Source organism: Vipera berus, assembly GCF_964194415.1.
Source record: "Vipera berus genome assembly, chromosome: 1".
NCBI classification, from domain to species: Eukaryota; Metazoa; Chordata; class Lepidosauria; order Squamata; family Viperidae; genus Vipera; species Vipera berus.
In genome coordinates, this window is record NC_138202.1 from 29,579,934 (window position 1) to 29,604,172 (window position 24,239).

General features: G+C 40.0%; 1 protein-coding gene across 1 annotated transcript in view; it reads left to right on the forward strand.

The window, feature by feature from the left end:
• The first annotated feature begins 6,521 nt into the window (after positions 1–6,521).
• Positions 6,522–24,239, forward strand: part of RHOJ (ras homolog family member J) — a 59,758-nt gene continuing 42,040 nt past the window's right edge. Inside the window, exon 1 of the mRNA XM_081332089.1 lies at positions 6,522–7,065. Coding sequence (XP_081188215.1) covers positions 6,897–7,065 — 169 coding nt within the window. The 5' untranslated portion in view covers positions 6,522–6,896. The remainder of the gene's footprint in view (positions 7,066–24,239) is intronic.

Consider the following 24,239-nt stretch of genomic DNA (forward strand, 5'->3'; position numbering starts at 1 on the left):
GTCTGAAGCTAACCTGGAATTGAGAGCACTGGTGGGAATCCAAGAACATGGATATTCCCACAATTACTGTGTACAATCAGAAATCTGAATATGTCATCACATCTGCCATGGAAAACTAAAATTAAAACTGTGAACAAAGCAGCTGGAAGATTCTGCTCTGCTTAAGGGGCAACAGCTGTATTTTGTGAGCAAGTAACCTGACACAGTTCATGGTCAGTATAATTCAGAAATAACTGCACATTAATAAGGCAGGTTCTCTATTCTCCCCGCTGGTTTTATACAGTATCACTTCAATCCCCACTCAGATTAGTAAGCAATCATTTTGCAATTCGCATTATGCAATATTTGCCTTTGGGAGAAAACAAGTTTAAAGATGAGGGTAAATCAGATGAGTTGCAAAACGACACTGTTATTCCACTCTATGAAGGAATTCTAAATTGTATGTCTGCAAGTACTCTATGAGTTGGATGCTATAAGAAATTGCTTTCCTTTATAGGACTGGATTCATCAGGTTGCGACATAAGAAGGGTTAACCAGTGAACTGCAGGCCATATGGAGCTGCAGCCCTCCTCCACATTTGCCCAAACACTTAGATCCATAAATAGCAGGGCTCTCAAAATTAGAAAGCAAAATGCCAGAATTCAGCCATACCTTTTTTTCCTTCTTCTTTTATTAACAGGAATAAAAAGCAAAATCAGTGTGTGACCCTTACCTAAGCCTTTCCGTGAAAGATGAGTTAATACTATAACACAGGGATCCTTAGTGCTCTCTAAACTTGGTTGTTTTCTTGCAGACATTTCATTACCAAATTAGGTAACATCATCAGTGCTAGTAAGTGGGATTTGCTCTCATTTTATGTAGTAATAGTTTGCCTTGTCAGTGTGGTGGGAGTGGTCTTGGTGGTTCCTTGATTGGGCTGTTGTTTACTGTTAGCTTGTTAGTATTTTTTGAATGGTATGCAGATGTTTATCTGCATACACTTGTTGATAGCTGATTTGTGTGAGTGGCAGGCTTCTATTTTCTTTTTAGACTTGGCTTGGTCTAGGATGCTCACAATTTCCCAGTTGAAACTATGGTTAAGTCTGCCCATGTGTTGTTAAATTAAGCATCTTTCATCATATCTTCTGCTTGTTTGGTGTTCATTTAATTTAATTTAATTTAATTTAATAACATTTATATACCGCCCTTCTCCCTGAGGACTCAGGGCGGTTCACAGGGCAGAATAAAATAGCAAATACAAACATTAAAAAGAGATTAAACAATTGCCCTAGTTAAAAACAATAGAAGTACAATTCTAAAAAACCCCAAGATAAAATTAAAAGACCAAAGATAAAACAACCCCACCGATCCCCATCAGGCTAGGCCAGCTTGTACAAACAAAAATGTCTTGAGATCGCGACGAAAGGAGCGAAGATCGGGCGCCATCCGGAGCTCTACCGGTAGCTGATTCCACAGCTCCGGAGCGCCCACAGAGAAGGATCTCCCCCTGGGGGCCACCAATCGACATTCTCTGATCGGTGGCACCCTGAGGAGGCCCTCTCTATGGGAACGCACAGGGCGCAGGGAGCTTGATGCCGGCAGCAGATGGTCCCTGAGGTACTCCGGCCCCATGCCATGGAGGGCTTTGAACACCGTTACCAGTACCTTGAATCTCACCCGGAAGACAACTGGCAACCAATGCAGCTCACGGAGCAGAGGTGTAACGTGGGAGTATCGGGAGACTCCCAACACCACTCTCGCGGCTGCATTCTGTACCAGTTGGAGCTTCCGGGTGGTCCTCAAGGGCAGCCCCATGTAGAGAGCGTTGCAGTAGTCCAGACGAGAGGACACGAGCGCATGAGTGACCGTGCACAAATCATCCCGGCTAAGATAGGGCCGCAACTGGCGCACCAGGCGAACCTGGGCGAAGGCCCCCCTAGTCACAGCTCCTATGTGGTCTTCTAGAGTGAGCCGTGAATCTAGGAGGACTCCCAAGTTGCGAGCCCTATCTACGGGGGGTAATAGTTCACCCCCCATAGCCAGAGGTGGAATGTCCGAATAAACCCGGGATGAAGATATGCAAAGCCACTCAGTCTTGTCGGGATTGAGTTGAAGTCTGTTCCTCCCCATCCAGACCCGAACCGCCTCCAGGCAACGGGACATCACGTTGAGGGCATCACTGGGGTGGTTTGGGGTCGAAAAGAAAAGTTGGGTATCATCAGCGTACTGATGATACCCAACTCCAAAGCCACGAATGATCTCACCCAGCGGCTTCATGTAGATGTTGAACAGGAGAGGCGAGAGGACCGACCCCTGAGGAACTCCACAAATGAGAGACCTCGCGGTCGACCTCTGCCCCCCTGCCAACACCGACTGCGAACGTCCCAAGAGATAGGAGGAGAACCACTGTAAAACTGTGCCTCCCACTCCCAGTCCCCTGAATGTCCTCTGCTTGTTTATCCTGCACAGTGGCTTACAATGCTTGCTGTAGATAACTCTTGATCTTTCCTCTGAGGCTGCTGGGTCCTTCAACTCACTTTAGGATATTTTGGAGGGCTTCAGTTGGCTTGTGTGCCATAGTGATGTTATTTGGCTGCAATAATCTGCTGATGGTTTCAGAGATGCTCCCAATGTATAGCAATGCCACCCCCATCCCAGCCTATGTTCGCTGTGCTATGTTGGTGAAGTTGTATGGATATCCATCTTGCTGGAAAATGCTCTATAGACAATCTGTCTCCTCTCCCCTCTGATGCCCAGGGTAACCAGTGTGCTTGCATTCATCTAAATAATGCCCTCACCAGCTTCTTTTATGAGAGGCTGGGTTGCTGCCCTGATAGTAGAGTATCTGGTTGGGGTAGGTAGTCCTATAATAGACCTGTGTTTCCAGTTGCCATCTCTGCTCTAGTAATGAGGACATTCAGAAAGGGTAGGATGCTGTTGTTCTCTTACTCCCCAGTAAATTTCACTCTCCTGAAGATGTTGTTTATGGTCCCATATGTGTTCTCCAGTTGGTCCTTTTTTATTATGACAAAGGTGTCAGCTATATATTGGATCTATACTTTGGGATGTATACAAGGGAGTGCTATAGATTCCAGGTACTGCATCACAATCTTTGTTATCAGTCCCCAAAGCAGTGATTCCATGGGTGTTCCTTTGATTTGTTGATATATTTGTCCATTGAACAAAGTATGTGATTAGGCAAAGGTTGATAAGATCCAGGATTCTGGGTATTTCAATCTTGGTGTGCTTGGTTTAATCTACCTGCTGTGCAGCAGTGTTGTCATGGATTCCCTAGTCAATTCTGGTCCTTGGATGTAAAACATGCTGTGACATCAAATGAGATCATGATTTCATTTTTATCCATCATCATGTCTTTAATACTTTGGAAGCACTGAAATGGAGAGTTGATAGAGCATTTGCTTCCCTCTGTGAGGTGTCCAAGCCCTTCTGTTAATTCTTTAGCAATGTTGTAGGTGGGGGTCCCTGGCAATGATACAATTGGAGTAAGAGGTATGTCTGGCCTGTGTGCTTTGGACACAATGCAAAGACACAGGCCAATGTAAGCCAGTGCAAAACATATAGGCCAGACATATGTCTCCATCCAATTGTATCATTGCCAGGAACCCCAACTTATAATAGCACTAAAGAATTGACAAACTCTTGCAGCCTAGTCCAGACTGGAGACATCAAAGTACTTACATCAAAACTGACTTTGGTTGATGGATTGAATTGATAAAGAGAAATTTAACTTTTATATACAGTTTTGTTTTTAATTCAATTCAATTCAGAATAAAGCTGAAGGGGACCTTGGAAGTCTTCTAGTCCAGCCCCCTGCTCAAGCAGGAGACCCTATATCATTTCAGACAAGTGGCTGTCCAGTCTCTTCTTAAAAACCTCCAGTGATGGAGCACCCATAACTGTTCCATGATTTAATTGTTCTCACCAGTGCTTTTTTTGTAAAAGAAAAAGGTGCCGGAACTCACACATGTCATACAACCCGCCTTGCCTACCCTACAAGGTTCCATCCAAAAAAGGTGCCGGAACTCCATTCTGAGCGTTCTATGAGAAAAAAAGCCCTGGTTCTCACTGTTAGGAAGTTTCTCCTTAACTCCAAGTGGCTTTTCTCCTTGATTAGTTTCCATCTGTTGTTTCTTGTCCTGCCTTCTGGTGTTTTGGAAAATAAGTTGACCTTCTCTTCTTTGTGGCAGTCCCTCAAATACTGGAATTATTACTACCAGTATCATGTTACCCCAATCCTTCTTTTCTCTAGACTAGCCATACCCAAATCCTGCAACCAATCTTCATATGTTTTAATCTCCAGGCCTTTAAATTTCAAATGGGAAAATCCTTTTTAAAACAAATGCTTGGGAAAAAAAACCATAATTTGGTGTAATGAAATACTATTCTAAATACCCAACTCTATCATATTAAGTCTGAACATTCCGCTATACACACATGCATACATATAAGTTAATATATGATTGTGTTCGTATGAAGAAGTCAACTGATGGGTGCTGGTCCTGTAAACCAATTTACTGCACAGACATCAGCTAAAATAAGTCCGTTTCTAGATTCAAGGGGTAAACTGGAGAGTTGGCCAAGTGAGCATTTTTCTTTTACTTTTTTCCTGCTTAATAAAAAAAAAGTTCCTTTACTTCATACTACACTTAAAACAAACATTTTCACATTTAAAAAGCAAGCATCCCAGAACAAAACCTAGAGCCCTACCAGATGTGGCATGAAAAACGAACTGAAGAATTTCCCTGTCCCACCAATAAATTGAACATTTTGCTGGAGGTTTTCCATTGTACATCCTCCTCCTGTGACGATATCAGAAGTTTGGGGAGTAAACTGCTATCTCATGCAATGGAAAGTGTCCACAAATTCACCAATTGGTCAGAAGACTACAAGCAAGGAGGGTGTAAAATTGCATCTGGAAATGCCTTTAGATAAGAGAAAAAGCACCATGCAGGCAGTCCTTGACTTACAAACATTTGTTTAGTGACTGTACGAAGTTACAACTGCACTACAAAAAGTTACTTCCAGCCGGCCCTCACACTTACAGTAACTGTTGCAACATCCCCAAGGTCACATGAACAAATTCAAGTGCTTGGCAACTAGCATGTGTTTGTGACAGTTGCAGCCACCCTGGGTCATGTGATTGCCATTTGTGACCTTCACACCTGGTTTGTGACAAGCAAAGTCAATTGGGGAAGCCAGATTCACTTAACAAACCACAGTGATTCACTTAACAACCATGGTGCAACTCACTTAATTAACCACCTTGCTTAGCAACAGAAATTCTGATCTCAGTTTTGGTCATATGCTGAGGATTACCTTTATTGGAATAACTTCAAAAAGCTTTACAAATGTCCATCTAGGATATTGTTGTTAGCCGCCCTGAGTCCTTCGGGAGATAGGGCGGCATATAAGTCCATAAATAAATAAATAAATAAATAAATAAATAAATAAATAAATAAATAAATACCCAGCGGCTACTCTGCCCTGCAATTTTTAGAGCTGTGTGCCGAACACACTGACAGTGCTAGATTGGAGAAGGCCGCTGTGTGGAGGTTAAGGTTTAGACACAACTTAATTTGTTCCCTTAATTTTGAATCTTTTTCAATGCAACTAAGAAATCTCAGTCCTTGCTTTCTAATCACAGTGCAGCTAGAATAGGGCAACAGGTACATAATTCCAACGGAAGTTTAACCTGGAATGGATAACGACAAACAATTAAAATGTCATCGCTAATGACATACTGTATTAAGTTTATATTATATTACTTGAAGTTTGGTTCTTGTGCCACATGTTTGCCTACTCAGTAAGGGGACAGCTGAGCATTTTCTTCATAGCCATGCCTGTAATTTAACAAAAATATATATATACAGCCATTCAGCATTCTTGGTAGGAGAATAAGAAAAAGCAGAGATATATTTTTGTGGCCAACTGATGGCAATTGAGGAGCAAATAAATTCACCGGGAATTTATTTGAGGAAGGGCAATCTGTCCAAGTAGTGAAAATTATAAGAGTTTGGTAGAGGTGTTTTTAAACAGAAATGATGACAACTATTCTTAATTTGTTCCAGATGCTGCCAATCACTCTCACAGAGGTCAATCCAGGGATAACTCAATTATAATATCAATCCCACCAAGAATGATTTTATGTGTGGGCGCTCCGGAGAGAAGGGTGACGATGATGTCCAGATGGATCATTTGGAGCAGGAAGCTTGTGAACTGCAGTCTGCAGTGAGACCTCTAGTGTTTTTCTTCTTCCACATCCTGGCAGAGTTCCTGTAAAGTATAAACACACACAGAGCTTCTATTGTTTGCAGCCCTTCACGAGCCCCACTGATCCTAATATGGAATTCAGCAGGAAACCCATGATTTCCTGACATAGAGCAAACTGGAGAAAATAAAGGGATTGCCCGAAATAAAAAGAACAAGAGAAACACAGAGAGAGTCCCTCCATTAATTTGTTCCAGTTTCCACTTTCTCTTTGGAAATGCAATGGAAAAATGGAATGGATTTAGCACGAATCCCTGATTTTTCAGGCCAAACCAGAGCAGAGAAACAGACATTCAGCTCCTCCGATTGCTGCTATTTTTAAGCCGTGTGAAATACCACCGTCTCTGTATGCAAGATGAAGATTTCCTGACTTGAACTAACGACACGCGTGTCGATTGTCTATTTATTCCCTCAGATGGTTCTTCTCTGTGGCTTGAAAAGATCAACTGTACAAACTGAAGTTACGATTTCATGATTGCCTGCCATGCAGCAACAACAATAGCAACAAAAAAAATCTTCATTCAAGAAGAAGCCTGCTATCAACAACTGGAATTCTCCTTTGGGATCTGTGCTCTTTCGGGTGTGCTTGCAAAAGCTGGAAGGAAAAAAGAAAATCAGGAACAACCAGCATGAGTGGCAAAGAAGAAGAGCCCAGATATTCGGATAGCAACGTGAAGAAGATGCTCAAGTGTGTGGTGATTGGTGATGGCGCTGTTGGCAAGACCTGCCTGCTGATGAGTTATGCCAATGATGCATTTCCGGAAGAATATGTACCGACAGTGTTTGACCACTATGCAGGTAAGAATAACCCATTCCTCTTTCTTATATGTGCCAGAAGTGTTCAAATGCTAACCTATTTCCTCCCCATGACTATGCATTTACATGCATTCACAGACCTTATCAAAGCTAAGTATGCCTTACACAGTGATAGTAGGATTCCTAAGGAGTGTAATTGTGTAACATCCCCTCTACAAAGAAGCCCCATATGTAATAAATTAACAGACCAGGACTTCACCATTCCTTTCCTCATGAACTATTTATTTTGTGGCAGGTAGAGATAAAATTTGGAAAGTGAGACCATTGTAATTAAACCACTCTGATCTAATGCTGTTGGCTGGCTCTAAACTTTTACATTAATGATTATTATTTTTTCCTCTTCTACTCTTTGAAGAGATGACCCCAGACAAGGGTTGTCCAAGGCATGAAAAAGAAGTCCAGCCTAGCTCAAGAGGATGGTTGTTATGGTGATGGAAAATCTCTCTCCCACAGGCCGGCAGTTTGACACAGAAAGCCTTGCTATTTGTTTAATCTAAAATGAAGATTAAAAGTGTGGTGTCATTTTGCATAATCTTTGTGTATATCTATTAAAATGAATGCATGCAAAACTAGATCTTGCTGCTCAGACTGAAATAGAGAATTCCCTACTATTTCTTCATAGTAGGCAAAACTACAACTGTGATTGCCTGCTGCTCAGTCCAATATTTTCCCCTTTTATGCTTTAAACAACTCTTGGAATAGAGGAAGTTTTCAGGGTATTTTCCCCTGTAAGGCAGGAAATCCATCCACAGTACCAAGGAGCTGAATTCTATTCCAAAGCTCACATTGCATGCTAATAACATTTACTACCTAACTGGAATGCTCTTGATTCCAATCCATTATAAAACATTAAGAAACTCCCTAACACAAGGACTAGACAAAGTAGTTTTGACTTCGCCTGAAAACTTAGTTTGGAGAAAAGATATGATTTTCAGGGTTTGAATCATTTTCCACAAGGGGTAAAGAAATAAAATAAAAATAGTGGCTGGGTGAGTGGGTACTATAGATTTCAGAGGTTGTTTGGAACTAAAGTACTGATCAAATTTGAACTAACTCTGATCTGAAGGATAAATTCATTAACCTTGATTTTTCTCTGGGTTCCTTTTTTAATAAGTGGGCAGTTGTTCTGAGAGATAAAGGAATAAAACTAGGATAGAAAATAGGAGATTTTCCTGAAATTGTTAGACTATAGTTTACAGATGGAACGTAGATGGAGTGAATTCTAAAAATTCAGTCATTTTTGTAGGCCAGGGTTTTACAGCTAAATGTATGATTAAGAACCAATTAGTCCAGTTGTCTTAGCCTAATCTAGTTCTAAGATATGTTGGGAAGATGCAGAGAAGAAAGAAAGAAAGAAAGAAAGAAAGAAAGAAAGAAAGAAAGAAAGAAAGAAAGAAAGAAAGAAAGAAAGAAAGAAAGAAAGAGAAAGAAGAAAGAAAGAAAAAAAGAAAGAAAGAAAGAAAGAAAGAAAGAAAGAAAGAAAGAAAGAAAGAAAGAAAGAAAGAAAGAATGCCCTGAGCTTCTTGAGGGAAGAATGGGATACAAAGGTCATTATAAATTAGCAGTTGTCATTAGAAATTGCTTAAGAGGATAAATAATTCTGCAGCTGCTCACATAAACAATTTACAAAGATAAATATAACCAAAACCAATCTCATTACTATTGTTAAATGTAAGACAGCAATCTGAACAAACAGTGTAATCTTGCAGTAGAGATAAAGAACTGTAAATATCTTTTAACAAATAAAGCCCAGCACCGCATGTCAAAAAGAGTTAAAGTAGAAAATTAAATACAAACTAAGATTGTATCAATATTTCACTTAGGATGGAGTTACCACTGAGCCTTTTGCTCTCTCAAAAAGGATGGAAAACACCGCACAATATTCTAAAACCAGCAAAAAAAAGTGGTGGCCTCTTTAACCTAAATGTTCTTTATAAATGTCCCTGTGAAATAAGCAGGTGCCCCAAACAATTGCCATTATCGTAAAAGAAAAGGCAACGTGTATCCGTAAAAGCTAATTTTATAATACCATCAAGGGATAATGAAGATAAATGGAACTTGGCTAATCATTTGGGAGCATTACTAACTGGCTATTTTAGCCAGGTTAAAAATTACAGATTGGCAGATCCTTCTTGGTTCATTTCACTCCAGGTTCAGAAGCATTACCATCTTTTGCATTCCATAGTCCAGAAAGAGTGACACAATTACATTGCCCAGTTCCCAGCTTGATTTTTGAATTTACAATATATTGTAGTTTACATAAATTATGTCCCTGGTGGGAACTACATATCTCATAGAACTACTGTCATCAGTAAAATTATGCACTTTGGGGCAATATCATGGAATCTGTTGACTGTTGGTGTAATTATATCAATTTCAAGTTTTCACTACTAGAGATGGATCTATTCTGCAGGTTCAGTGCAAGTATACATCCCAGATTAGTAGGGCCCTTCTCACATAACCATGAAATTCATAGAAAGCATGAAATTCATAGGAAAATTTTTAGCAGTTTTGGTTACCAGCTGTAGTCCAGTTGTGGCATTCACCAGTATTTTTATTTTTATTTATTTTTATTTTTATTCCATTTATATCCCGCCCTTCTCCGAAGACTCAGGGCGGCTTACAAGCTTAGCAGTATGAGTCAGCATCTACATTATTGCAAGTCTAGAGCCAATATATGTGACATTCTGCACATAAGCTTTTCACAAGATTAACCATGGGGATAAGCCTCAAATTTCCTTGCTGTTTTGCCCGTTACTTACTAGAATGAGATGTCAAACATGTTGCATGCATTGTTATGTATACAGTATATATCATGTCTGCATTTGAGTATCAAACAGATCAGTCCTGGCCTGGTACTCTCAAACATTTTATTCATAAGTAAGATAAAGAGACAATGCAAAATCAATTAATCAAGGAGAGAAGCAACCTAGAACTAAGAAGAAATTTCCTGACAGAATAATTAACCAGTGGAACAACCTGCCTCCAGAAGCTGTGAATGCTCCAACACTGGAAGTTTTTAAGAAGAGACTGGACAGCCATTTGTCTGAAATGGTATAGGGCAGGGGTGTCAAACTCACGTCATGTGACGTGTCATGACGTATTGTGACTTTTTTGCCATTGCCAGCAATGGGGTGGGCGCGGTTTTGCTATGATGCATCCGGCCCACGGAGCAGCAGTTTGACACCCCTGGTATAGGGTTTCTTGTCTGAACAGAGGGTTGGACTAGAAAACCTCCAAGGTCCCTTCCAACTGTTATTCTATTCTAAAATATCAAATATGCAGGTGACAAAATAATAGATAGCAGAGTTAATGCCTTAGAAGGCAGAAATAGAATTCAAAGTGAGAAATAGGCAAAATGATAGAAATTCAATGCAGACAATTGTGTAGTCCTTCATTTAAGAAACAAAAATCAAATGTACAACCATAGGATGGGAACATATTGCTTGGATGTAGTATTTGTGAAAAAGAGTTTGGAATTATAATTGTTAACAAACTGAATAAGAGTCAATAGTGTAGTATGGCTGTGAAAAAAAGCAAATATGAATTTAGGCTCCACCAACAAAAGTATGGTTTAATATCATTTTACTTTATTTCATGCTTGTCAGATCCCATCTCGAGTTTGTATCCAGCCTTGCACACCAAACTTAAAAAGGATTCAGATAAATAAACAGCTTAAAAGAAAGGCAATAACGACACTAAAAACTATGAAGAGTGATTGAAAGAATTGAAAATAGTTAGCTTTAATAATAAGAAGACTGTGGGAAGCACAAAAGCATTTTCGAAATGCCTGAAACAGTGACACACAGAAGGTCAAGACCTTTTTTTATTGTTCCAGAGTGCAAGACATGCCATAAAAGGTTTAATTTACAAAAATGCAAGAACAAAATATTTCCCAATATTTTGAGAGGTTTTTTTTAGAAAGGTTATAGACTTTCTTTCACTTGAAGTGCTCATGCAGAGGCTGAAGATCCACCTTTCAGGAACAGTTTAATTTGGGTTCCTGTATTAAACAGGAGATTTTGTGACCACAGTTCACATTTAAAAAAAAAAAGCTAAAGTGAATATATTAAAATGGTTAAAAGGGTGTATATTATTAATAATAAAAACTGAAAGTGTTTTCCAAAAAATCCACACTAAAGAAAGTATATATAAAAATGCACTGATTAATAATGTACATTTGAAAAACATATAGAAATCCTTGTGTGAGAAACTAAGTAAAAACCACCTTGACTGCTTTGCACCTTCACATTGTACTCAGAAATGAATGGGAGTGTGTAGCTACCACATGCTAAAATATATAGTTTGATACAAATATCAGAATCAGAATCAGAATAGAGCTGGAAGGGATTTGGGGGGGTCTAGTGGGTTAGGACGCTGAGCTTGTCGATCAGAAGGTCGGCAGTTTGGCGGGTCGAATCCTGAGTGCCGCGTAACAGAGTGAGCACCTGTTACTCGTCCCAGCTTCTGCCAACCTAGCAGTTCGAAAGCACGTAAAAATGCAAGTAGAAAAATAGGGACCACTACGGTGGGAAGGTAACAGCGTTCCGTGCGCCTTTGGCGTCTAGTCATGCCGGCCACATGACCACGGAGACGTCCTCAGACAAGCGCTGGCTCTTCGGCTTTGAAACGGAGATGAGCACCGGCCCCTAGAGTCGGAAACGACTAGCACTCGTGTGCGGGGGAACCTTTACCTTTTACCTTTACCTAGTCCAACCCTAGTCCAACCCCCTACTCAAGCAGGAGATCCTAAACCATTTCACACAAGTGACTGTCCAGTCTCTTCTTAAAAACCTCTAGTGATGAAGGACCCACAAAGTCTGAAGGCAGGCTGTTCCACTGGTTAATTGTCCTCATTGTTAGGAAGTTTGCTTTTTAACTGCGGCCACACACTGCTGGCTGATGTTTAAGTAATCATCCACTAGGACTCCAAGGTCCAACTTACAGTTACTGTTTTTAAGTCAGGTTTTGCCTAATCTGTATGAGAAAGGCAGGGCTAGATGAAGCAAAAGTTGGAATTAAGATTGCCAGGACAAATATCAACAACCTAAGATATGCAGATGATACCACTCTAATGGCAGAAAGTGAAGAGGAACTAAAGAGCCTCTTGTTGCGGGTGAAGAAGGAGAGTGCAAAAGTTGGATTGAAACTTAACATTAAGAAAGCCAAGATCATGGCGTCTGGCCCTCTCAATTCCTGGCAAATAGATGGGGAAGAAATGGAGGTAGAGACAGATTTTATTTTCCTGGGCTCCAAGATCACCGCAGCCAGGGACTGCAGCCAAGAAATTAAAAGATGCTTGCTTCTGGGGAGGAAAGCCATGGCAAATCTAGACAGCACACTAAAAAGCAGAGACATCACCCTGCCAACAAAAGTGCGTATAGTCAAGGCTATGGTCTTCCCAGTTGTAATGTAGGGCTGTGAAAGTTGGACCATAAGAAAGGCTGAGCGCCAAAGAATTGAGGCCTTTGAACTGTGGTGCTGGAGAAGTCTCCTGCGAGTCCCTTGGACTGCAAGGCGATCAAACCGGTCAGTCCTAGAGGAGATCAACCCTGACTGCTCTTTAGAAGGCCAGATCCTGAAGTTGAAACTCAAATACTTTGGCCACCTAATGAGAAGGAAGGACTCACTGGAGAAGAGCCTAATGCTGGGAAAGATCGAGGGGAATAGAAGAAGGGGAGAACAGAGAATGAGGTGGCTGGATGGAGTCACTGAAGCAATAGGCATGAACCTAAATGGGCTCCAAAAGATTGTAGAGGACAGGAAGGCCTGTAGGAACGTTGTCCATGGGGTCGTGATGGGTCGGACACGACTTCGCAACTAACAACAACAACAACATAGGTTTACATCTAGAAACTGCAATCCAATCATTCCCATCCTCATTTATTTCTTTTTTTTTCATTTATTTTTTCATTTATTTCAACAAGTTTAAACTCTCCATGAAAAACTATTTAAATTAGCAGCTTTACAGACAGCAAGGAGGGTCACGTTAACATCTAATACCCATACCATTAGTTTAAAAACTGTACACATTTCTGAAGATATAATTACATCTTGCCTAACTATCTAAAGTGTGATTTGGGAAGTTAAAGACACCAAAATAAAACCCAAAAGAGTTTTAGTGTATGGGAAGACGAGAGGTTAACAAGAAGCATTTTCTGTCAGCGGCTAATAAAAAGACTTCAAATCTCAGGAAAAGGGGGGAAACCACAGATTTGAGGGGACAGAATTGTAGAACCCTGATCTGTATTTTTCATTCAGATAAATGATTTTTTTATTAGAATTACACACTGGAAAAAAGAATCTAATTCTTCAAGTTTCCACCTGAAACTAGCTAGGTGTAAAGGTGCATAACCATCCTGCTGTGATCAAGCAAGACATATTTTTAATTTGAAAAATGATGAAAAACAGATCAATATGCCAAAACTATTCATGCTACATTTTTTTAAAGAATTATCAAAAGTCTCATAGAAAATTGAAGAAGTGGATCACTGACAAATACATCTGCTTTTTCAGTCGCAAAGAGGTTTATACTACCCACTACATGAATTTAGCATCTGGGTAAAATAGTTGAAGCATCCATTCCATCTGGAATGAAAGACTAACAGGATGGGAAAAGTTAACAATGAGGGGCTGAAGAAATGACTACTGTACTCCCAAGGTGCCAGAGAAAAATAGTTGAGATCATTTAATCTGGGGTTTCCTCCAAACTCAGCTATTCAAAAGATGGAAAGATCTTGTATTTTTTTATTATTTGTGTCTCTGACAAACCAATGCAGCGGTCATGGAACAAACACTCAGAATGATGGGCTTGTCTTGCTTGGAAAGCAGCAGCTGGATCACAAGGCTAGACAATCTGTGGATATTAATAAAGCCTTAGAAATGTTTGTCCTTTAAGGAATGTAATAAAAATATCATCTGAAAAATTATTTTGACACTGAAATCGCCCTTGTTACTTATGTGGGTGTTTATAAAAGCATGCAAGTCTCCATAGGATCTCCCAGCAGGGGAAATGAGTAGGAGGCAAAAGAGGTTAAGTTTAAGAAACAAACTCCAGGTTTCCAGAACGGGGAGCAACACTTTTAGTAACAATCCTTGTATTTGAGCAACAAAAAAAAAAAGATAAGTACATGAGTTTGCTGAAAACAAGTTATTTTTTTCCTGTGAAAGAAGAAAATTGGGAGGAAAACAAGCAGCAGGTAGGCAAAGCAGTTGCTTCCTGGCTAACCATTCCTATATTCCAAAGAACCCCTTAATTCCCCCCCACACACACACACACACATACTTGGGATGCCATGCAGGGCAGAGAAATGCATGATGGACAATTAGCTCAGGCTTCTTCCCTTTTTTCATAGGTCAGCCTCAGTAGTTCAAACCTCCACAAGCCTCATGAAACATTTACAAGAGGATTATCTCACCTTCTCTTTCCTTTTTTTAAAAATATATATATATATTTATCTTGCATTATTTATTTATTTAGCGTATGGCTGGTCACACACAGAATTAAAAGCACTTCATATTTACAAGTTAGAACAGTTAAAACAACTTTTTTAAAAAAAAAAGAAGCAATTATAAAACCTAAGAGGAAAACAGAAATAACATTTCAGAGTTTAATGTCGAGTTTGGAGATCCAGTCAGTAGCTGCCGTTGTTACGCAGAGGAAGTCCTTAAAATCTCCTGGGTATCTTCTATTACTGTAGTGCATTCCCTCACTATATGTTGGATAGTCTGTCGGGGAGCCCCGCAATCACATTGTGCTGAAGGTGCCTTCCCCCATTTATACAGAGAATCGGCACACACCCCATGAGTCGTTCTAATTCTATTGTATGTCACCCATATGTGTCGGGGTAGATTAAATCCTGGAGGTATACTATTAGGATTAATATGCTCAGAAATATCTTGGGAGGTATAGCCACTCCATGCTTCCATCCACTTTTGTATAGTGCTCTGATGTTCGACCAGCAGCTTAAGCGTTGTGAGGAGTGGTGGATTTCTTGACTTTAATCGACATCTTTATCTTTATCTTTATCTTGCAAACTGACAGTTTATCAGAATACTAAACAAGGCAAAAATCTGTTTGACAAGGTTGAAGCTTTCATACGTACGTCAACTTTAGAATTTTTTTTATATGAGTTGTAATCAATTCAATCATAAACTATTTATGGCAACAATTCTCACATTTCAACATTGTGTTGAGTGTTACTGAGTGATAAGTCACAAATGATGAGATATTGAATGAGACAAGCGAGTTTTTGCTTTGGGTCATTCTGCAGAAATGGACCTTTGTAAAACTACTTTCTGCAAGTGCCATTAACAGGAATAGCCCCTTCATAACAGTAGGCTTTATTGGATGCTCTTAAGTTATTCATGGCTTCCAGGGATTTTGAGAAGTCTGGGCATTTTTTCCCTTAATTTCATCCCATTAATCTTCATTATTAAACTACTCATTTGGTACATTAGCTATTCATTATAACTGCACTTACATCATTCCCCAATCTGGTGTCCTCCAGATGTACAGTATTTGATTTTAAGCTCTGTCATTTCCAATCCTAGCTCAGAATGATAAAAATCACTACCCAACGCATGTAGCAGGGGATGTAGAAGTAAAATAGTGGATATCAAAAACTTAAAAGATACTAGCATCTTTAAGTACTATACAACATTTGAATGAGGGGATACATGGGGAACTCATCAAATTTGCAGAAGACACCAGTGGTGAAAAAAGTAAGGTTCTACATGGTACCTTGCTCAATAGTAGTAACTGTGAGAGGATCTTGGAGTCCTAGTGGACAATCACTTAAATATGACCCAGCAGTGTGCTGCAGCTGCCAAAAAAGCCAACACAGTGCTAGGCTGCATTAAAAGAGGGATAGAATCAAGATCACATGAAGTGTTAATATACCACTTTACAATGCCTTGGTAAGGCCACACTTGGAATACTGCATCCAGTTTTGGTCACCATGATTAAAAAGATGTTGAGACTCTAGAAAGAATACAGAGAAGAGTAACAAAAATGATCAGGGGACTGGAGGCTAAAACATAAGGAATGGTTGCTGGAATTGGTATGTCTAGTTTAATGAAGAGAAGGATGAGGGGGGACATGATAGCAGTGCTCTAATATCTCAGGGGTTGCCACAAAGAAGAGGGAGTCAAGCTATTCTCCAAAGCACCTGAGGGCAAGAAGAAGCAATGGATGGAAACTAACCAAAGAGAGAAGCAACCTAGAACTAAGGAAAAATTTTCTGACAGTTAGAACAATTAATCAGTAGAACAATCTGCCTCCAGAAACTGTGCGTGCTCCAACACTGGAAGTTTTTAAGAAGAGACTGGACAGCCATTTGTCTGGAAATGGTATAGGCTTTCCTGCCTGAGCAGGGAGTTGGACTAGATGACTTCCAAGGTCGCTTCCAACATTAGTAGTAGTAGTAGTAGTAGTAGTAGTAGTAGTAGTAGTAGTAGTATCATATACCTTACCTGCAGGGCTTACCTAATTGCAGTGGCTCTTTTCCTTCCTCAGTAATTGATTCTAAGCAGTGATGATGTGGCAGTAGAAACAGCCAAGCAATTTCTCCTTTGTAAGGTACCATAAGATCCTGTGCTTTTTCTCCTTCTGTTAAGCATCTACATGAAGCCACTGGGAGAGATTGTCTGATGATTTGGTATCAACAATATGCTGATGCTATTTTACTGGTCAGCATTGGGGATGGTATCAGTGGCTGGATGCAGCAAGGGATGGTTGGGATGAGATAGGCTGAAAGTCAACACCACTGTCTGTCCATTGTCTGTTGTATCTCTTGATGGAGTGAAACTGCCTCTAAAGGAGCTGGTTATCAACTTAGTAGTCAGTCCTTCTGGATTCACAGCTTTTTCTGGTTGGGCAAAGAGAGGCTATGGCCAAGGGGTTTTTTGCCCAATTTCAGCTGGTATGTCAGTTGCAACCTTACCTGGAGGAGGAGTATCTCAGTGTAATGATTCATACCATCACCATCAGTTGTCTGAAGTACCACAAGATCTAAACAAGTCTGCCACTGAAGCTTCCATTAATCCAGAATGTAAGAGCCCACTTGTTGAGAGGTATGAACCAACAGAAGTATGTAACCCATGTGCTCTGGCCTCTAAACTGGCTGTCTATTGGCTTCCTTATGCTATTCAAAGTGTTAGAGCAGAGGTCTTCAAACCTGGCCCTTTTATGACTTGTGGACCTCAACTCCCAGAATTCCTCAGCCAGCATCGTGTTAGAGAATGTATTACTAATGCCCTGCTAGGGGGATGGACATCCTCAAGCCACCTTAGTAGGACTGCTCAGATTTCATGGGGAAGAGTACACCAAATGACAGGTTCTGTGTCAAAGAAATAATTTTGTACAATTTTGGAAAATATCACAATGTTAATAATTGAATTGCTTAAAATGACTTTTGATATTTGAATGCAATCCTATACTTCATTTACTCTTGCTTTTGTTTTAGTTAAACGTTTTTAATATTACCTGTGGTTTTAAGTTCTGATTATTTATTTAAGTATCCATGTTTTGTTGCAAATTATTGATCTGTTTGTGGTGGGCTCATATACATGAATAAAAGTATTGTACTATCACCACTGCTCCCCCTAGGCTAAGCAATTGAACTACCTGTTATTTTATGAAGTTAATTCATTGAACAAAATAAATTTGTACAGTAAACTCTAAATCAGATTCTTAATGTCCCAGCAAATGTTTCATCATAATTAAGGCAGGCAAGACAGATGCAGAAATAAAGAACGTAGATAATTTCCATAAGGCATTTCATTGGAAAATGCTGTTAAACTCTAAGAACACTGAAATGATAAGATTTATGATACCAAATTAATTCATCAAGAAGAAAAAGAAACATCTTCCTGCTTACAGCACATATTTTTAGGAGACTTTAAGGACACCACTAGCAACACCAATAGACTTAGGCTTATATACTGCTTCACAGTGCTTTACAGCCCTCTCTAAGTGGTAGCAGGAGGGCAGAGGTCAACCCCTAGGCCCCTTAGTTGTGGGGTGCCTCAGGGGTCGGTACTCTCGCCCCTCCTGTTCAACATCTATATGAAGCCGCTGGGTGAGATCATCCGTGGTTTCGGGGTGAGCTATCATCAATATGCTGATGATACCCAGCTTTTCATCTCCACCCCGAACCAACCCAGTGATGCTCTCAACGTGATGTCCCGTTGCCTGGAAGCAGTATGGATTTGGATGGGGAAGAACAGGCTCCAGCTCAACCCGGCCAAGACTGAGTGGCTTTACATACCAGCATCTTGTTTAGTCCAAGAGGTTCCATCTTTGGTTATGGGAGGAGAGGTGTTACCTCCCGTTGATAGGCCATGCAATTTAGGCATCCTTCTGGATTCATGACTAAGTTTTGAAGATCATATAGGAGTTGTGGCCAGGGGGGCATTTGCCCAGGTTCACCTGGTGCTCCAGTTGTGCCCCTATCTGGACCGAGATGCCCTACGTACAGTCACTCACGCACTCATTACCTCCCGTATAGATTACTGCAATGCTCTCTACATGGGGCTGCCCTTGAAGACCACCCAGAGGCTCCAGCTGGTGCAGAATGCGGCCGCGCGGGTAGTGATGGGAGCATCCTGATACTCCCATATTACACCCATCCTGCGTGAGCTGCATTGGTTACCGGTTGTCCTCCGGGTGAGATTTAAGGTGCTGGTACTTACCTTTAAAGCCCTACATGGCCTAGGCCCGGGATATTTGCAGGACCGTCTGCTGCCGGGAATGACCTCCCATCGCCCAGTATGCTTACACAGAGAGGGCCTCCTCAGGGTGCCGTCGGCTAGACAATGTCGGCTGGCAACCCCCAGGGGGAGGGCCTTCTCTGTGGGAGTGCCAGCCCTATGGAACCAACTTCCCCTTGAGCTCTGGGTGGCCCCGGATCTCCAGTCCTTTCGCTGCGGCCTTAAAACATTCCTTTTCCATCAGGCTGACCTGGACTGACGACAGGGATTTTAAAATGTTTTTTAATTTTTGATTTTAATTTATTTTATTGGGGCTGTTAATTTAATTCTTTTTAACTTTTGTATTGCTGTATTTTATTGTTGTTAGCTGCCCTGAGTCCTTCAGGAGATAGGGCGGCATATAAGTCCCAAAAATAAATAAATAAATAAATACAGAGTCAGTATATTGTCCCTGACAATCTGGGTCCTCATTTTCCTGACTTCGGAAAGATGGAAGGCTGAGTCAACCTTGAGCCACTGAGACTTGAACTGTCAAACTGCTGGCAGCTGGCAGTCAGCAGAAGTATCCTGCAGTACTGCATTGTACTGTAACCACTGTGCCACCTTGTTATTAATTACTATGCAATTTGTTGTGTTTAGATAAAGATGGAAATCCTGTAGTTTATAGGGTGGCATGCATGGACTGATGAGTGGCATATTTTGTCTTACTCAGTGGCAGGATAGAGAACAAGCAAGATTCATTTCAAGCAGAAGATGTTTTTTTCTTGGCTATACAGCATCAGCATCAGCATTATCATTTTAGCCATTGTCTAGCTACTGAAGAGTGAGGCACTGTTCCGCATGTTTCCAATCAATTCAATCCTGAGCTTTCTTTTGGCAATTAGACCCACAATACTTCTGATGTTGTCGATCCATCTTATTTTAGGTCTCTTTCGTGGGTATATAGCATTCCACAAAACTCTAAAGACTAGGATTGTTAGGTTCCAGAATTCTCGGCTAATTAAGACTCATTGTGGCTGAAAATTCTGAATGTTGACATGTCAATACACCTATAAAAACCCACCTTGTGGAATTAAAGAATAGGAGGACTTTGATGCATTATCAACAGCAAGTAGGAGCTGAGCTTGAATGCTATTTATAGTTGTGCATGCTCTAAAATAATTCTCAAGAAGTGCTTTGGACCTCATCCAAGTGCAGGCATAGCACTGTTTTGCTATTCATTAAAAGCAACCCACTTTTTTCCAGGCTGCAGCACAATTCTGAATATAAGATGCAGCTGTTTTATGGAGTTGACTTTTCATACATGGGAATGGTTCTCTAAATTCTACCCTCCAACTGTAAGGACAATTCCCAGAATTATCCACAATGGTTGTGCTGATTCATGGTCATGCTGGGAGCTGAAGTTTCTGCATAACAGAAGATAGAGTAGAAAGGGGTGTTTTAAGCATTACTTTTCCAGAATAGTTACTACTCTGTAGTTATTAAGTGCTGTACTGTGCACTGGGCAAAAGAATATAAGACTGCTGAATCAGATCCCAAATCCATCTAGTCCAGAATCTTGCTCCCCACAATAACTAACCTAGTAAATGCTGAAGCATAGAAGCTGAAGCTGAAAGTTGCAGCCATCCCTATCCTTCACAATTACTTATTCAGCAGAATGCTGACTTCAAGCACAGATACTGGTGAAATTATCAAGATTTTCAAAACCAGTGGTAAGATTTTTGCCTATGACTTTTTATCCAGAAAAAAAAAATTAGGGGCAGATCTGATTCCAATGAATCTAGTTCTGTAGAAGATCATCACTGCTATTAGTCAGGATGGCGTAACTGTCTCAGATAAGATGCTGGAAGCCAGAACTGTCTGTGCCAAAGGCCTGGCGTGCTTTTTAAGTAAGCTGACTACGAAGTGGAGGATGCAGTCCTGTCTCCAGTTTTCAAGGAAGATTCAGCTGCTGTCAGTAATGGGAGAGGTAATGTGGTGGAATGTAATCTAAACTCCAAGGCAGTAGGGGCTGCTTTCCAGAGGAGCAAGAGACAGCAAAGTTTAGATAGTTTGGCTGGGAGGAGGAGGGGACAAGACAGTTTCTTCCTGGGAGTTCTCAGAATATATCTTTAATGATGATGCAAGTAGCTTGGCAAGATTTCTGACTGTAGGTTAGGAACAATAAAGGAAACTGCTCTGAAGTAACACAGCATGTCTTTCTTGGTTTTTGGTGCCTAACAGGTGCCATCTTGACCATTTCTTGAAGAAGCAAGATAACATGGGACAACCTTGATCCTTGATTCTGCTTCAATAGGTCAATATAGAAACTACCTACCGTTGTCCCTTTTGTAAGTAAAGGATGGGAAAGTAACTGCCAGTAGCAACAGCATTTTTCACCAACCATGCATTACCTATTGCCTAGTAGAGGTGCTTTTATTAGAGAAACTGACCATATTATGGCCACACTTTGTCTAGCATGCTTCAGTACTGCATTTAGTCAGAACAGAGCGTAGTGCAAGTACAAAACAATAACACAATACTGTATGGAGTTGGGGGAGGGAAGAGAAAAGGGTTCCTTACATAGGAGATTTATTGATGTCTATATTACCAAATTTGTAACTGTGGAAAGAAATACAATATAATTTTTCAAATCAACCTAAATGGGTAGGTGGGAGGATTAAATATAATTTCAATAATATATATTCATGGCAGCTTTCTCATTTTCCCCCTTCTTTCCATATTATATCTTGATATCATTTTTTTCATATAATTTTATTTACAAGTTTTAATGGCTGGATGTCAGGAGAGATAGATTTGTTCAAGCTGTACTTGGTCCCTTTCACAAAGACACTGGGTTTGCCCATTTTCCCTCTTAAGCACTGTTTTTGCAAATGGCTTAAAATAGCTTTTTGGGTATTAAGAACCTCCAGAAGGACAAGTTTTATTACACTAGTTGATTTTCTTCCAATCCATAATGAAAGAAGATTTATGTACTGTAAGTTTAAAACTTAAGGAAAACTTTTTTTAAAAAAATGTAAATAAGTAGTAAAGTGCAATTAGAATATTGATTTTGAAAAGATTTTAATCAAACTAAAGGGCCAGATTGATTGGAAGCAAGACATTGAAAAAGTTATAAGAAGATTTCTTGTTATTAAAATATATGAAGATCTGAGCTTAAGTGGGAAATGTTCTGGATGAGAGAAAAACATAAGAGGAGATCTTGAAGGTTTGTTATTAGAGGCAATCAGAAAGAATTAAAGATTTTAATTAAGGGAGAATCCCCACTAATAAAGAATTGAGGAAAATATTTTAACTCTGGAAGAATTTAAGAATATTTGGTAACAATATGCTCAGAACTTATTTCTTAACTGTCTAATAAAAATAGGATAAAAGGTAAAGGTAAAGGTTCCCCCGCACATGCGTGCTAGTCGTTTCCGACTCTAGGGGCCGGTGCTCATTTCCGTTTCAAAGCCGAAGAGCCAGCGCTTGTCCGAGGACGTCTCCGTGGTCATGTGGCCGGCATGACTAGACGCCAAAGGCACACGGAACGCTGTTACCTTCCCACCGGAGTGGTCCCTATTTTTCTACTTGCATTTTTACGTGCTTTCGAACTGCTAGGTGGGCAGAAGCTGGGATGAGTAACAGGCGCTCACTCTGTTACGCAGCACTCGGGATTTGATCCGCCAAACTGCCGACCTTCTGATCGACAAACTCAGTGTCCTAACCCACTGAGCCACTGCGTCCCTTAAAAATAGGATAGAAGAGGACATAGCTGAAAATCAAGCTCTTTTGTATATGGACTTGAAACTGACAGGAGATAAGAATGGTATTGAAAAAGTGTTATACAAGACCAACAAATGATACTGCTGAGTTGTCAATAGTTAAACCAGAAGAACAAGTTGGATCTGTGGATGTTAACTTAGAAAAGTGACCCGAACAATTTTCTTATTTTGGATTTATAAAAGAAACGTGCTATAATTGTACCTATGAAGGAATTCCTCAGGAAATCAAAAAAGAGAAGTCACCCATAAATGATGATACTGTCTTTTATCTAATCAAAAAAGTCAGTTTACCCATCTCGGCAAGATCTGCCGATTTCACCACCATACTCTTCTGGTATCATTTATTATGCTGTAGAAAGTGTGGTAGAATATAGTCTGGATTCCCAGAAGGGAGGGGCTGCATTCCAGAAGATGAGGAGACAACAAAGTTTAGATAGTTTGGGAGAAAAAGGATCAAGATATTCCTCTCTAGAACATCTCAGAGTTTATCTTTAATGATGCAAGTAGTTGCTTTAGGTTGGCAAGATTTCTGTCTATAAAGGAAATGGGTTAGAAATAATTTTATGTCTTTGTGTTGGTTTTTGGAGCCTGGCAGAAGGTGCTTGTTTAGGCACAAGAAAACCTGCTGTTTTGCACTGCTTCAGGGTTTTTACCACAATTGAGAGCCATTTTCTCTACAGGTGAAGCCTGAAGGTAGCATTTATTGTCACTCTTCAATAGAAACTATTGCATCTTTTAAGGGAAATCCACTGGGAGCTTCTTCCTTCTCATTGTACAAAGAATAAAATGCTAAGTCTTACAAAGATGCTTCAGTGATTTCATGGGTCTCCTGCAAGGCCTTCATTTGAAAGCCATTGTGATCATCAGTGTGGCTATAAGGAAACCTGGGGAGCTATAGAATTTATTTAGGAAGTGACCTTTTAGCCTGTGGTCCAGTCTTGATTCCTCTGTTTTAGACCAGTGATTAAACCTGGAGGTTTTCTCATATATTAAAGTGTTTACTGTATGCCTTCTCTGGAGCCTTACAGAAGATTTGAGACTGATTCACAAAGTAAAGTCACCACTGCCAATGTCCTACTGGCTGGGCATTCTAAAAGCTATAATCCAAAAGAGGAGGAAAAAATTGGCTTCTACAACAAAATGGATTGTTTATTTAAGACTAGTATGAGAATCTGTGCATAAAATGGGAGTACATTTAAAAATTGTGTGTAAATTATATTACAAAAAAACTGTAAAAAACAGAAAACCATGTAGTATTTTGTTTATTTGCATATTTATTTATTTTTAAGAAAGGTGTGATCAACTGTCTTAAAACACAAATCTGGAATGCCATACATACAGTAGGGAAAATATGTGGATTTTTAATAGAGATTCCTCCCTCCTACTCATAAATTTATGGAGAAAAGGGGAAAGCAAAAATTTCTGCAGCAGAAAATAGACAAATTGTAGAAAGTAAAATGGACAGATTCATTCAACTCTGACATTTAGGCACTGGAATGCTAAGGTCACCGCTATAGTGACTCATGAAACAATTGTCCAACTATATTACTTTGCATTTGGTGTCTTATTTTTCACTCACATATAGGTGGATTTTTGTATACTTTTCTGTATTACATACAATTTGATCCATCATTTTAAATCTGTATTAGAAAATCCAGAAAAGTGTAGATTACACGGAAA